Raw genomic sequence first — 16,206 nt, 5'->3', positions numbered from 1 at the left:
AAAAATGTCCCGGGCTGCCCCTCAGGTCCCCTGGTCTCCTGGTCCCCACTCCCACACCAGAGCTACAGAGACTGGAGTGGAGGAAGCAGGACTGCAGGGAAATGAGGCAAAGGCAATTGTTTATTATAATAGTACCGTAGCTGTGTGTTATTATAGTACAGTGGCTCTGTGTTATAATAGTACAGTGGCTCTGTATTATAATAGTACCGTGGCTGTGTGTTATAATAGTACTCTGGCTGTGTGTTATAATAGTACTGTAGCTCTGTGTTATAATAGTACTGTGGCTGTTTGTTATAATAGTACCATGGCTATGTATTATAATAGTACCTTGGCTGTGTGTTATAATAGTACTTTGGCTCTGTGTTATAATAGTACAGTGGCTCTGTATTATAATAGTACCGTGGCTGTGTGTTATAATAGTACTCTGGCTGTGTGTTATAATAGTACTGTAGCTCTGTGTTATAATAGTACTCTGGCTGTTTGTTATAATAGTACCATGGCTCTGTATTATAGTAGTACCTTGGCTGTGTGTTATAATAGTACTTTGGCTCTGTGTTATATATAATAGTACAGTGGCTCTGTATTATAATAGTACCGTGGCTGTGTGTTATAATAGTACTCTGGCTGTGTGTTATAATAGTACTGTGGCTCTGTGCTCCTATGTGATATTGTGTTTAGGTGCCAGTCAGCTTGTCTCTATGCAGACGTTGTCTGACTATTGCCATAGATGAAGTAGAAGCACTAGGGGCGCTATAAACGCACTAGGAAGTTTGTCCCAGTTTGTGCGCCGTAGGTTGTGTGCACTGTCTTTTGTCTTCCCCCATGTGCCGGTAGTCACTGAATGTTTATTGGAAAACGGATCGTCACCATGTCTGCTGATAAAGGAGAGCTAGACCTGAGCGGAGCGAAGCAGAATACCGGCATGTGGCTGGTTAAGGTGAGAGGAGATATTCCGACGCTGTGATTTCGCCGTGCTGAGCTTGTATTGTTGATTATGATAATTGTCATCCACCTACCCTTATACCGCGGCATACTGCCCGTCCTGAAGACCACTTGGTGGTCTCAGGTGTATGAGGTGCACATGGCTACCAATCAGAGATAAGCTCTTGTCACATTTACTGTTCAATATAAAAGCAACAATTAGATTGGTTCACTGATCGGCAGCATGTTATAGAGCAGGAGGTGCTGATCAGACCGTACATAGTCTCCTATCCACAGGCTGCATGTTATAGAGCAGGAGGGGCTCATCAGACTGCACATTGCGTCGTATCTACAGGCAGCATGTTATAGAACAGGAGGGGCTCATCAGACTGCACATAGTGTCCTATTTGCAGGAAGTGTATTGTAGAAAAGGAGGACCTGAACAGGTGGTATATGGTGTCCTACCTACAGACAGCATGTTGTTTAGTTAGGGGGTCTAAGCAGATTGTACATATTTGGCAGTGTGTTATGGAAAAGGAGGAGCTGAGATGACTATATACAAGGAGCATATTACAGAACAGGAGGAGCTGACCAGTCTATACATGGTGTACACCATACTATTCCACAGTACTTCACAAGTCTTGGGGTACATATAAAGATAAAAAGGAATTCATTGCGGCCCTCTCCCTACACCCCTTGCTGCACTCCAATGTACTATTACGTCGTTTTGTGGCAAGGGGTTAAATAGTATTTGTAAGAAGGCTATGTAAGGATATAAAATAAAAATTACTTCCCTAGAAGTAATATAAAAAAAAATTAACGGTGCAGTAAATAGCGTCCACAGGAAACTAGGACGAATGGGTTTTTTTTTTTTTTTTTTTTTGTCGCTGCTATTGGAATAGTTTTCATGCTACACAGTACACGGCTTGGGAATATTAACAAACCCTCAAAAAGCTCCGTACATGGAAATAAATAGTTATAGAAGTAGGGAAGCAAAAAATGGCAATGCAAAACCGAAAAAGGACATTGGTGGAAGGGTTCAACCTTCCTATAGGCTGTGCGTTGGACAGGGGATCGTCGTGCCCAGCCTCCTCAGTGCCCCCAGTGCTCGGCACTTCTAGAAAAGGAGTGATCACTGTATTTAGGTACCGTTGTCTAGTGGTACTTGGCATTGGCTGTGCACGGCTCTTTTGTTCTGGTCCGCGACTTCTGCTCTGCATGGGACAGGGTATTCTGCAGCCACCGCCTGGATTGCAGTGTAACATGCGCAGCTCTGCTATCCTGGGCCATGGCTCCTGCTCTACGTGGGACAGGTCATCCAGTGATCACAGGCCGTTTGTTAGGGACCACTGAATTACAGGATATCCAATCATGATTTTATTTGAGCATTCCTGAAGTTGCTATTGGGTTCCTTTTGGGAAAACATTTAAAAATTTGCATTGAGGACTGGTAATTGCTAGGTAATCTACATCATGAAAATGGTGTCATAGAGATCTAGTGGTGATTAGATAGTAGTACACATAGTCTGTTTTACAGTATTAAAATTCTTTCACGATCTGCAAAAGTCGCATAAAGAAAAGATGTATAGTAGTGCACCCATAGCTGGAAGACAGTTATGAATGTTTCATCAATACTGACATTACAGCCAGCTGGAGGAAGCTTCTTGATAAGCTAGATTTAGACAAAGGGTGCAAATGTTTTGTCCCAATGGGCTTAATCTTTGCTTCCAATTACAGCATTGACGGCCAATGTTGCACCAACTTTTAGTGCATCAATTCCACAGAATTTTAGATGTTCAAAATCCCCATTGTGTTTCAACCGTATATGTTTTGCAAGGATTCTAAATTCTTGAATTGTTTTGCCCACATAGATTAGATCTTCGAGCAACTGCATTTAGCCACATACCATATATACTGGAATATAAGCCGAGATTTTCGGCACAATTTATGTGCTGAAAAAGCTCCACTTGGGTATATACAAAAATTAAACCTAATACTCACCCTCCGGCGCTGTCCCCTGGTGTCCTCTTCTCCCTGCAGAAGGTCTTCAGCTTCCCAGCCGGGCCGTCTATGCGATTTGCCGGCACAGAACTATTATGCCGCCTGCTGACGTTATAGTTTGTACCGGCAGATCTCATAGACGGACATTTGCAGGCACGGCCAGGAAGCTGAAGACCTACTGCGGGGAATAGAGGACGCCGGGGGACAGTGCCGGAGGGTGAGTACTATGGGGGCACTCTGCTGGAAGTGTAAAATCTGCTGGACATGTTTCACATGTTGCACATCTGCTGGATATGCAACATCTATGGGACCACTCCGAAATTTTCAGCACAATTTGTGCTGGAAAAGCTCCACTTGGCTTATTCACGGGTATATAAAAACAATAAAACGTAGGACTGGCCATCTGGCGCTCCCCCACCCCCCGGCCGGGCCGGCAGATACCTGTCTCTGCGATCTGCCGGCACAACTCAGTTGTGTCATAGTTTGTGCTGGCGGGTTGCAGAGACGTCCATGTCATTGCGGGCACTCTGCTGTGAGCGTAACCTCTTTGGGGGCACTCTGCTAGACATTTTATTGATGAGCAGCGGCTGCATTTCCCACCCTTGGCTTATACTTGAGTCAATAGGTTTTCACAGTTTTTTTTGTGGTAAAATTAGGTACCTTGGCTTATACTCAAGTATATATGGTAGATTACATATGTGGTTTTGCAGTTAATGAATTTTCTTATCTCATGTACCTTTTGGTCAGGTGGGTTAGTAAAACTCTTTTAGTAAACATAATGCTAATCTTCTCTCATATGTGTGTGAACATGGCCTTTAGATGAAAAATCCTTGATCCTGGTGGTAGATGTCCTTTAAATAGTATTAATACACAATTTCATTAAATTCACATTGTACATTAAAGAAAATTTGATTTGATGCATTATGAAGTAAACATACCTTGAGACTGCTGTAGCTACACTGATGCAGAAACATATCTTGTTTAATCCCTGAACTGAGTGGTTTTGCTGAAAAAATGTGGCTCTGTCGCTCCTGTGGCTTCCCGGGAGCTCTCCTCACCCTAATTATGCTCTGCTTCATCCTTGTCCTACCCAGCATAAGCCAAGAATGTCATTGCTGTGTTGTCCCTGACAGGCAGAAGTAATCAATCGCTGCACCCCCCCCCCTCCGTTTACTGCTGTGTATGAGTCAGGAAGCTGTGTTTTATGTACTGCTGCCAGACTGTACCCAGCTTTTCCAAGGTCCTGAATTTTATAATTGTCTTTTGAGCAAAGCCACTCTGATCAGGGATTAAACAAAATATGTTTCTGCATCAGTGTCGCTACAGCGTTCTCAACGTATGTTTGGTGCATAATGCATTAAGGCAAATGGTAGTTTTCCTTTAAAGCACAAATGCCCTGCTCAATCTTCCATGTTCGAGAGGTGTGGCATTCAATGAAAAGCACTGGGCTGACCATCAGATGCTGCCATGTATGCTTGGTGATGCATAACACTGAAATTCCCGGTGGCCTTCTTGCCAATTGCTGCCATTGAGCAGATAAACATTCAGATGCTTTGATGATTTTTGTTTCCATTTCCCTCAAACGTTTCTTTTGATATTCAAATAGAATAGACGTCTATGCGCCGAGAAACACAGATCTTCACAGACTAAATATAGTATTTTTAGCCTGTTTGCACTGTAAAAACAAACACTTTGGGTTATCTGCATTGCTAATCATCGCCGTCAGATGTGTTTACATAGACAGAGAGATGTTATTTACAGAAATGTGTTTTATATCATTATATTTATATAAAGTGCTGAGATTTAATGGTTTCTTGTTCTTTTTGCAGCTTCCAAAGTACTTGGCTCAGCAGTGGGCGAAAGCCTCTGGAAGGGGTGAAGTTGGAAAGCTGCGAATTGCGAAGTAAGCCTATATTTTACTGGTAGATCAGGTGTGGCCGCTAAATATATCGCAGGCAATTTTTGTTTTTGTAACTTTTCATCTTTGTTCCATTACTGTATAAAATAACTTTCTTTGAGTTCTTCCCAATTCGCTCATTGCAGAGGTCAGGGGCAGACCGCATAAAGCAAAGCTTGTAGTTGTACCCTAAAAGTTTCCTTAAAGGGGTACTCGAATGACTAACATTGGGCCCCATTTCCTTAATAACACTAAATATAATTTACACATATTAGAAATAATTATCCATAGCTAATATCTGTTAACCTGTTAGGTAACCCCTTGGCATCCGAATATGGAGATATTGCAATTTTTTGATTTATTTTCAAATGATTTGCAGAAAACAAGTCCTTGTTTATTAGTATAAAACCTCACCAAAGACTCCTAATCAGCCTTCACAGGGCAACAATGCTGCTATTGTCATCACATGTGTATTTTCTGCATCATGATTCTCAAAATTGTTAGTATACACTGTCATTGTTTAATGTTTTTTTTGTTTTGTTTCTTTTCTATAGAAACCAAGGAAAGACAGAGGTAAGTTATCTATTCAAATAACTCTTACGCCCTATTGTATACACTGTACATTTAAAACCATTAACCCCTTAAGGACGCAGCCATTTTACAGCTTAAGGCTCAGCCCGATTTTTTGGATTCTGACTTGCTTCGCTTTATATGGTTATAACTTTTGAACACTGTTACTTATCAAAACGATTCTGAGATTGTTTTTTCCCCACATGTTGTACTTCATGTTAGTGGTAAATTTTGGCAGATAAGTTTTGCGTTTATTTACAAAAAAAAGAAAATGTGATGAATTTTTTGAAAAATTTGCCATTTTCGAAATTCTAAATCATCACGTTTTCAGGCAGATAGATTTACCAGCTAAATAAGTTGCTGAATAACATTTCCCATTTGTCTACTTTACATTTTCATAATTTCTGAAATATCTGGATAATTTATTTTGACGTCACGCGGCTTGCAAATAGAATATCGCTTTTCCGGATTTTCAGAATTGACTATTTTGGGGATAAATACAGTTTTGAATGAAATTTTACATATTTAGCATCAAAACCCCCTATATAACCAACCCATTTTCAAATCTGCACCCCTCAAGCTATCAGAAACAGCTTTTACGAAGATTGTTAACCCCTTGAGATCTTCATAGTAATTGAATCAAAATGGAGGTGAAATTTAGAATGGTCATATTGTTCCCTTATACGTTCATTTAGCACCAAAATTTACACATTTCCAAAATATAAAAAGAGAAAACCCACCATACAATTTGTTCTGCAATTTCTCCTGAGTACAAAGACCCCCCACATGTGGCCGTTACTTGTTTTATGGGGGCACAGCGAGGCGCAGAAGGGAAGGAGGGCGCTGCAGCTGCCAGGAATTTAGTTTCCTCATTGGCCCCTTTTGAAGGCTATAAAATTTTCGCTTTTTCGTTATTGGGGCCATGTGACGGCATTTTTTTTGCGGGATGAGATGCTTTTTCCATTGTTACCATTTTGGGGTTGGTATCACCTATTGTTGAAAATTTAGGAACTTTTTTTGAGGGCAGGAGTAGAAAAGCATCAATTCTGTACTGGATTTTTGACTTTTTTTTTTTTGGTGTTCACCGTATAGACTAATAGTCATGTTATCTTTATTCTATGGGTTGATACGATTACGGGGATACCAGACATGAATATATTTTCTTACGTTTTACTAAATTTGTCAAACAAAACCCTAATGTGGGGAAAAATCTATAATTTTTGTATTGCCATCTTCCAAGTGGCATAACTTTGTTACGTTTTTGGCTACGGAGCTGGTTGATGGCTTATTTTTTGCGGGACATGTTGTACTTTGCACCAGTATCATGTCTGAGTACATATGGTTTTTTGGTCGCATTTTATATCATTTTTTGTGGGATTGAAAAGGTAAAAATCATAATTTTTGGAGGGTTTATAACAGTTTTTTTTTACGGCATTTATCGTGGGGGTTCAATAATGATTTACTTTTATTCTACGGGTTGTTACGGACGCGGTGATACTATATATGTGGGGTTTGTGTTATGATTTAGACTTTTTTTTTGAGTTATATGTCTCTTTATATGTTTTGGGGGTTTGGGGCATTTTTAGTGATTTATGACTTTATTTTTTTATTGAATAACTTTTTTTTTTACTTTTTCACTTTTATACCATGGGACATGAAGAAGCAATCTTCTGATTGCTTCTTCATGATAATATTCTGCAATACTCATGTATTGCAGAGTATTATCAGTGTCAGCCTATACACTTGCATAGGCTGGCACTTTGCCAGTAAGATGACGTCACAGACGCCATCTTACTGGCAATTCTTGCTAGTAACTCTGGGGTCCAGATCGGACCCCAGAGTTACTATAGCAACGATCGGCGCCCCCCGAAAACGGTTCGGGGGGGCCGATCGTGGGGGAAAGACCCCCCAGATACTTGTTAGATGCCGCGGTCAGCGCGACCGCGGCATCTAACAAGTATCTGGGGGGTCTTTCCCCCACGATCGGCCCCCCCGAACCGTTTTCGGGGGGCGCCGATCGTTGCTATAGTAACTCTGGGGTCCGATCTAACGGGTTAAGCACCCGCGATCGGAGACAACTCCGATCGCGGGTGTTACACTGGGGTGCCGGCTATTAGTTACAGCCGGCACCCCGTGTTTCCCGATGCCGGTTCGGCTCTGATCCAGAGCCGAGCCGGCATAGGAGCCGTGGCGGATATATCCGCCACTGAGCGCTAAGTCACTGCGCTCCGTGGCGGATATATCCGCCGCGGAGCGCGAAGGGGTTAAAGCATGCCATGCAAACCAGATAAGTTTGTGGTTCCTTAAAATTTAACCGACGCGTGTGGGCATGGAAGGGGTTTTCTGGGATTTTTTTTGATGGTCTACTTAGGATAGGCTATCAAGATCTGATTGAGGGGCTCTAACAAGGTCTCATGCATTTATCTGATATTAGATGTCTGTGCATACTTAAAGGGAACCTGTCAGCAGAAAGTTGTGTAATAAACCACTATCGGTATGTTGTCATTCAGCTGAACACCTTTCAGATTATTTCTTTCATGACCCAGTGTGTTTGAATCATCCAGAAAATCAACTTTAACTCCTTAACGACTTGGCCTTTTCTAGTTTTTTCACTCACCACCTTCAAAAATCTATAGCTTTTTTTATTTTTCCACATAAAGAGCTGTGTGACGGCTTATTTTCTGCGTAACAAATTGCACTTCGTAATGACGGTATTTAATATTCCATGCCGTGTACTGGGAAGCGGGAAAAAAATTCCAAATGCAGTGAAAATGGTGGAAAAACACATTTGCGACGTTTTCTTGTGGGCTTGGATTTTACAGCTTTCACTGTGCGCCCCAAATGACATGTCTACTTTATTCTTTGGGTCGCTACAATTATGTAAATACCAAATTTGTATAGGTTTTATAATGGTTTCATACATTTAAAAAAAATTAAAACCTCCTGTACAAAATTTTTTTTGTGGATTTTGCCATCTTCTGGTGCCAATAACTTTTTCATACTTTGGTGTATGGAGCTGTGGGTGGTGTCATTTTTTGTGACTTTTTATGGTGTTTTCATTGCTCTAATTTTTAGGACTGTGCGACCTATTGATCACTTTTTAGTAATTTTATTATATTTTTCAAAAAGGTAAAAAAAAATGCAATTTTCGAATTTGGGCGCTATTTTCTGTTACGGGGTTAAACGCAGTGAAAAACCATTATTATATTTTGATCGGGCATTTTGGGACGCGGCGATACCTAATGTGTTTATGATTTTTACTGTTTATATCAGTTCTACTGAAAGGGGGGTGATTTGAATTTTTATTTTTTTTAAATATTTTTCAGACTCCCTAGGGTACTTTAACCGTAGGTTGTCTGATCGATCCTACCATATACTGCCATACTACAGTATGGCAGTATATGGGGATTTTACTCCCCATTCATTACAATGTGCTGATAGCACATTGTAATGAATGGGTTAAAACGAGACAGCTTCGGGCCTTCGTGAGACCCGAAGCTGTCATGGCAACGGAACGCCGGCAACGGAACTGCGGCAAGATCTTTTTGAAGCCGGCGGCGATTGAAGTGAAAACACCCTGGGGGTTACCGGTAAGCCTTTGCTGCAATATGCAGCAAAGACTTACCGGCTATGGAGAGGGCTCGGCCCGCGAGCCCTCTCCATGCACCGGGACCCGGCACGGAAGGGGTTAAAGTGAGATGTAAATTGGTTGTATAAAGTCAAGGAGGGAGAGATTTTAACATTGAAGTCATGCTCTCTCTTCTTCAAACGCCCCTTCACTATTATTGATGGTCCTGCATCCAGAGACATCACTAACTTGATCTCCTGAAATACGATGCACAATATCATTCACAGAAGAGCAGCTGTTAAGAGCTCCCCACCCTGACTTTACACAACCAATTAACAGCTCACTTCAAAGTTGATTTTCTGGATGATGTCACCACACCAAACATGAAAGAAACAAAAACTAAAAGGTGTTCCGCTGCTTCACAATATTCTGGTAGGGGTTTATTAGGCCAATTGCTGATGACAGGTTCCCTTTAATGCATCTTCACTTCCTTTTGCTGCAGTAGAAGCAACAACCTCATATCAGAGGAGTGGAGCCACCTGCTTTCTCTGCTTCCTTCAATTAAATAGCGTTTTTTTAAATGCCAAGAAAAAATATCCTTGTGACACTCTGGTTTAGTGTTCCAAATTGCCATTAAAACTATATGCTCTTGAAGCTATATATACAGTGTGTATATGTATGTGTGTTACACTTTTCTAGATATGAGTCTAGTAAAGCACATCAAACACAAACAGGTTTGGACAATTGGACCTGTTCTATCTTTTTGAGTGTTTGCGGTAGTAAACTTGACAGGAATTGGACCTTTTTTCTGCAGCTTGCCTTTCCAACTATGTGTATAACTTCCTGTATCTTTGGTACTTTAGCTCACAGAACCATAAACCTGCTGAGATTCTTGGCTTTAATATGACACCAAAAGCACTCGTCTCTGCTCATAATCACATGACTTTGGAGGGAAGTGTTTTTGTTTGTTTGGTTTTTATTAATAGATAAACGGAGAGATTTCACATAAAAGGGACACAAAACTGGTGCAGACACATAAATATAGGTACAAGCAGTTTACACGTTATTTTAAGTACAAAAGCAGACAGAAAAGTGGCGCAAACACTTTAACCCCTTAACAACCAGACCTTTTTTGAGTAATTGGGCGGAAAAAACTAATTTGCACCATTTTCTTTTTGGGTTTGGTTTTTAGGGCTTTCACTGTCCACCCCAAATGACATGTCTCCTATATTCTTTGAGTCAGTATGATCACGGGGATACTATTTTTATAAAGTTTTTATGTTTTCAACATTTGTAAAAAAAAAACATTTTTCATCTTGCCATCTTGTGGCGCTAACAACATTTTCATACTTCAGTGTACGAGCTGTGTGTTGTGTCAATATTTTGGGACGTGAGATGACATATTCAATGCTACCATTTTGAGGACTGTACAGACTTCTGATCACTTTTTGTTACATTTTTTTTTATATGTTGCAAATTGATGAAAAAGTGGGATTTTCAAATTTAGGCGCTATTTTCTGTTACCAGGTTAAATGCTAGTAATAACTTATTTTATTTTTGAGGGATTTGACATTTTGGATTGCAGCGATACCTAACATATTTATGATTTTTACAGTTTATTTTTTATATACTACAGCCAATGGCATATTGTAACCAATGGCCAGGAAACATACAGCCTTACAAAGCCCTGAGGCTGTCATGGAGACAGATCTTTACCGATTATGTCACTGGGAGCAACGGTCTAAGACAACATGGTGGTGCCCACGATTAAAGGGTTAACACCCTTGATATATCAATATGCAGCAATCATCCACCTTGTATGGAGATGGGTCAGCCCGTGAGCCCTCTCCATACACCCGCAGCCAATGTGTTGTGTATTAATATGTCACACCTCTAAATGTGGGCCGTACTGGTGGGATTGTTATCTTACTTAATCTCACTAGGCTTGTATGACAATCTTTGTGGGTGCATTGTTTTTTTTTTTTTTTTTTTTTTTTTTATCCCACCTTAGAAAACTGTTTGCATATTTCCTTCCAAGGATCCTCAGAAGAGCATACGTGGCCCTTAATCCGTTAGCGCTCTGCGCCGTACTTAAAAGAAAATTGGTTGATTATGTAGGGTGCTTTTAATGCTAAATATTTAGGTCGTAAATCTATCTGCTTGAAAAATGCAATGATTTTGAATTAAAAAAATGGCAAATTTTTCATTAAATTCATCATTTTTTCTTATTTTTCTTTTTTGTAAATAGACGCAAAACTTATCAGCCAACATTTACCACTAAAATGAAAAAACAATCTCAGAATCGCTTTGATAAGTAAAAGTGTTCAAAAGTTATATCCATAAAGCGACACATGTCAGAATACAAAAAATGGGGCTGAGGCTTAAACTATAAAATTGCTGGTCCTTAGGTGGTTAATTTTCCAAACAGGTTTTCTTTAACCCCCTAAGACTAAAAATATTTTCATAAATCATGTCTTAATGCTGTATGCAAGTGACCTGAGAGAGGTCCAATGAGTCTTTATCATATTCGGCAGCTTATTCATGAGTGTTGGGCACAGCCACACCCCCCCCATTGCTTGACTGGCAGCCTGTATAATGATGTGACACTCCTGGTGCTGGCTCCTCTGTGTTTCCTGGTGCCTGAGCCACCGGCAGCCTGTGTGTGTATGAGATACTCCTATACACATGACTGACAGTCTGTATAATGATGTGAGGTATAATGATGTAATGGCTGGTACATATAATGATGTAAGTACATGTAATGTACTTCCTGGTGCTGGCACCCCCTGCATCCTGTGTGTATGAGATTCTCCTATACGCATGACTGACAGCCTGTATAAGGATGTGACACTCCTGGAGCTGGCTCCACTATGTACTTCCTGGTCCTGGTAGCCCCTGCATCCTGCGGGTATATGAGAGATACTGCTACAGGATGCAGCCATGTGTATAGGAGGAGAGAGCATGTCATGGTACTTGTGTAGCTTATGTCTGTATGACTTGTGTATGAGAGGACAGAGCATGTAAGGTGCTTGTCTGTGTCTTTAGCTGACATCTAACTGGTGTCCGTGTCTCTCACAGGCTGCAGGTAAAGCGCAAGCACTAGCAATACTTTACTATATATTGCACACAGACCTGAGCAGCAGGAGGAGAGGGGAGGGGTAACTGGTGACATCACTTTCTCTCTGCATGTGACTAGCCTCATTTTCATAAAAAGAAAAGATGATTTTAGAATGATTAACCCCTTCAGGACATAGCCAGCTTATAGCTTAAGGTTCAGCCCCGTGTTTTTAAATCCTGACATTTGTTGTTTTACATGGTTATAACTTTCCAAACCGTTGCTTTTGAAAGCGATTATGTGATTATTTTTGTATCACTTGTTGTATTTCATTTTATTGGTAACTTTTGGCTAAGTTTTGTGTTTGTTTATGGGAAAAATTAAAAAAACTGATTATTTATTTTTTTAATTTTCAAATTCTAGTTTTCTAGCATATACCGTATAAGTCTAGTTTTTCAACACACAATTTGTGCTGAAAAACCCTAACTTGGCTTACACTGTACTCGCCTTTCTGACGTCCCCGTAGGTCCGCTTCTGCGTCCGATTCTATGGTGCTGCTTCGGGTCCTTCTGATTCTCTTCAGATTCTTTCGCTCCTCTCCGGGTCCCCTTTGCAATGCCGGCGGCTCACAAACAATGACGTTGGCAAGTGGCTGCCATCATTTTGTGTGCCGGACGAGCGCAAAGACCCGAAGAGGTCATGAAGAGAAGTGGAACGTCCCGAAGAGGCAGGCTGTGTACCACAGGGGGCTGGCAGGCTGTGTACCACAGGGGGCTGGCAGGCTGTGTACCACAGGGGGCTGGCAGGCTGTGTACCCCCATTATGCTTGTGCTCCTGATGACCATATGATGCGCCTCTTTGTGTTGTTTATTCATGTTTCAACATTTTTCAATAAATTCTATTGAACCATAAGTTAAACCTCAGCACCTACTGAACTGAGCTCTTTTATTGCAGGTATCATTTACTCTAAATGAAGAGCTTGCTAGTATACAGGATATTGGAGGAAAACCTGCTGCAACTTTTGTTACTGCACCCAGGGAACATCCTTTTCAATTACAGAATGTGGGAGGACAGACGCTAACAGTGTTTACTGAGAGCTTATCAGGTAAGGGTCTCTTTTCTACAAGAGTGAATTGCATTTTCTGTGTTGCTGACAATTGAGACACTGGAGTGTTTTATAAGAGGTTAGGATGCATGCCTTGCTCCGAGGTTATTCCTGTCTACATTTCCTTTTCTGTATTTATTGTACAAAACATTTGTAACACAAAATGTTTCATCAGGCTGGCCTTCTGTAAAATAGCAATGTGGAAAACTAAAAAAAAAAGTGCCCTATAGACTTCAGTTGCAAACAAAGCTGTAGGATTATTCACATATTTCTTTTCGAAACCCACAGTGTCAATTACCACTGCGGATTCTATGAGAATCTTATCAAAAACCTTGTTTAAAACCTGAGAATTTTGAAGTCGTATTAGAAGTGAGAAAAAAAATACAAAAACCAGCTCTGAAAAACTAAACTTTGAACATAAGAGTATTTTCATATGTTGTAGAGCGGCTGTAATAATGACACAGAAACTAGCCACAATCCTCTGCTTTGTGCTGCAGATAATAAGTGACAGGTCACTTTTTGCAGCAGATCATCAAGCCCATACGTTACATTGCTACTTTATTACACCAGAGATTTACCATGCGGCAATGTAGTGCGGCAAATCTGCATGTAATACGTGAGATGTGCAGTTCCTTTAAGGCCTCTTGCCCACGAGAGAGTGCAGTCCGTCACAATCGCTCTGTGCACTGCAGGGATCTCCCTACTCGAACCTCTTATAAGTAGAATGGACTGGCACGCAGAGATCATCTTGTGATCAGGGATTTTGGGCCGGAGATCCTTTCCGTGCACGGAGCAATTTTCACTGACTGCACTCTGTCGTAGGTAAGAGGCCTATGGGTGACAGATGAACAAAAAATATAGGGTAACTGAAAAGAAGGTAAAATCACAGGCAGCAACATACAGATGTACAAATTAAAGATACTTTTTGTGGTGTGGAAAAAGAGGGAGCTACAGCTTGAAGGTAAGTCCAACCTACATACTGTCAATCCAATGGAATAAAATGGCAAGCTATTATCTTGAAGATGCACGTTGATCCAGATTCCTCATGAAGGTAAATGGAACCACAGCACTTGTTACTGCTACAAATAAACAATAAGAGCTGTCTTCAACCTGACTCCTCCTTTGCAAGACCCAAAAAAAGTAAAACGCAGGGACAGTCACCCCATCTGAGTTTAATAGAAAAACTTTTAAACTTGATCTGAGCCAATTATAATCTGTGCTGTAGATCTGTTCTCCTTAATATAGTCTCCGAGAGAAAAACCGGACCAGCCAATTATGGAAATGCATATGATGTCTTGAGACTGTGTGAACGGTGACCAATGCAGGCTGAGCAAAGGAGGAGTCGTGTTGAAGCTTTTAATTTTGGAGCACTAAAAGGTGCTGTACCTTCCTGGAGAATCTGGATCATCACAAAACTTTGAGGTTGAAGCTTGGCATTTTATTTCTTTAGCAGAATACAGAGCAATACATGTGTATGGGAAATCGGGCAGATTGTCTGCTGTTATTTGTGGTTTAATTTGGAAGTGCACTCTTTTTGGAGGTGCTTGTACGTGGCATATTAACAAAAAACAGTTGGGGGATGGGCCTGTACTTGTGTTTTTTTTTTTTTTTTCTTTTCCAAATAGCAAGTACAGGTATAGTCCAGCAGTTGATGACACATGGCCATAGTGGACCCTCGGGGTGTACGAACATTCAAATGTTATGGATTGTCTGAGCACCCACCTGAATAAATGGTATCACTTATTATCTTCCACGATGAGCAAAGCTCTATTGTCAATTCCCATTTTCAGCACCTGGAGTGGAGAACTCGCCATAGCTAATGGGTTGACAGCTTGACATTGTATTTCTTGTAATTTCAGTAACTGAGCTGTGATACATTAAGGGTAGGTTTCTCTGCTGCACTTGGTCTTATCCACAAATCATAGTATTTATAGCATGCTGTGAGTACACAACATATGGCTTCATTACCTAACAAATATTGTTAATGAAAAGCAGAAGGAATATTAAAATTAGTTAATTCCCCAGGGTCGGCATCTTAACACGTAGTCTAATATGTAATTTTATAGCAGCACACCCGTGCATTTTAATCCATTCTTCAAGCGCCATATGTTCTGTATAAGGTAAATAGTGGTACTATTTACTCTTAAGAATTGGACTCCCACTCAGATCTCTCCATTGTTACTGTTACAGATACCCTTACTAATTTATTTTGTGGCCCAAGTTCATTGGAAAGATCACTTTTACCTACAAATCCCTACAGGCCCTAAACAATAAGCTGCGCTTTCTTTAAAGGACATCTACCACCACATTTAGGGGTGGTAGACTGTTGCCAAAGTAACAAGCCCTTCCTTCATGTTCCAGCACATCTGCTATTCGGAATAAAATACTTGATGTGAATATGCAAATGAGCTGTGGGCCCTCCGGCCTCTGCTAGCCGAGCACCTCCTGACTCTGTCCTAAGATGAAATATGCACGCCCCTTCGTTGATATTCTCTCCACCTGGCTGCTCAAGGTGTGTTGCTCAAGTGCAAGATTAGTGTTGCGCAAGATTAGCAGACAGCCGGTTGACATCACTGGCTGTCTGCAGCGCTTGCGATGTCTGTCTGGAACCCTGAAGGGAAGCTACAATAATCATTCAAATTTCTCCTTCTTTCTGGTTTTTACCAAGCATGAAGGCATTGACGAACAAAGAAGAAAAATGGCCTGGTCAGTCACGCGGAAAACAGGCGTGGATATAACCACTATGAAATGGATATCTGATCTCCCAGATGGTTTGGATTTCATTGAAATCTATAGAGCAGGGAAGCGATCAGTTATAATCCGCCCTCCTCTATAACATCCTAAGAGTATGTGCATCTGATAGACGTGATAACTGCTACAAAGCCTCGCCTTGTATTTTACAATTATCCTGTTCACACACTGCATGATTTATCACATCTGCATGATCTGCTGCTCCATTGCTAAGTATTATTAATCTCTTCACGCTTTACATGTATGGCACAGAGGTGTGAGGCTATACGAAGAGGGCTCACGCCCGCAATCGGTGCTGCTGGCATTTAAAAGATGGAGGTGTGTGGACGGTTCCATTTT

The 16,206-nt window shown here is 40.9% G+C and overlaps 1 protein-coding gene across 1 annotated transcript in view; it reads left to right on the top strand.

The window, feature by feature from the left end:
• The first annotated feature begins 768 nt into the window (after positions 1-768).
• Positions 769-16,206, top strand: part of GTF2F2 (general transcription factor IIF subunit 2) — a 95,881-nt gene continuing 80,443 nt past the window's right edge. The window contains exons 1-4 of the mRNA XM_072135251.1: positions 769-937; positions 4,751-4,824; positions 5,373-5,391; positions 12,966-13,116. Coding sequence (XP_071991352.1) covers positions 842-937; positions 4,751-4,824; positions 5,373-5,391; positions 12,966-13,116 — 340 coding nt within the window. The 5' untranslated portion in view covers positions 769-841. The remainder of the gene's footprint in view (positions 938-4,750; positions 4,825-5,372; positions 5,392-12,965; positions 13,117-16,206) is intronic.

The sequence above is a fragment of the Engystomops pustulosus genome, chromosome 2 (genome assembly GCF_040894005.1).
Source record: "Engystomops pustulosus chromosome 2, aEngPut4.maternal, whole genome shotgun sequence".
In the NCBI taxonomy this organism is placed as follows: domain Eukaryota; kingdom Metazoa; phylum Chordata; class Amphibia; order Anura; family Leptodactylidae; genus Engystomops; species Engystomops pustulosus.
The sequence above is the reverse complement of the archived record's forward strand: the minus strand, read 5'-3'. Positions and strand labels throughout refer to the sequence as shown.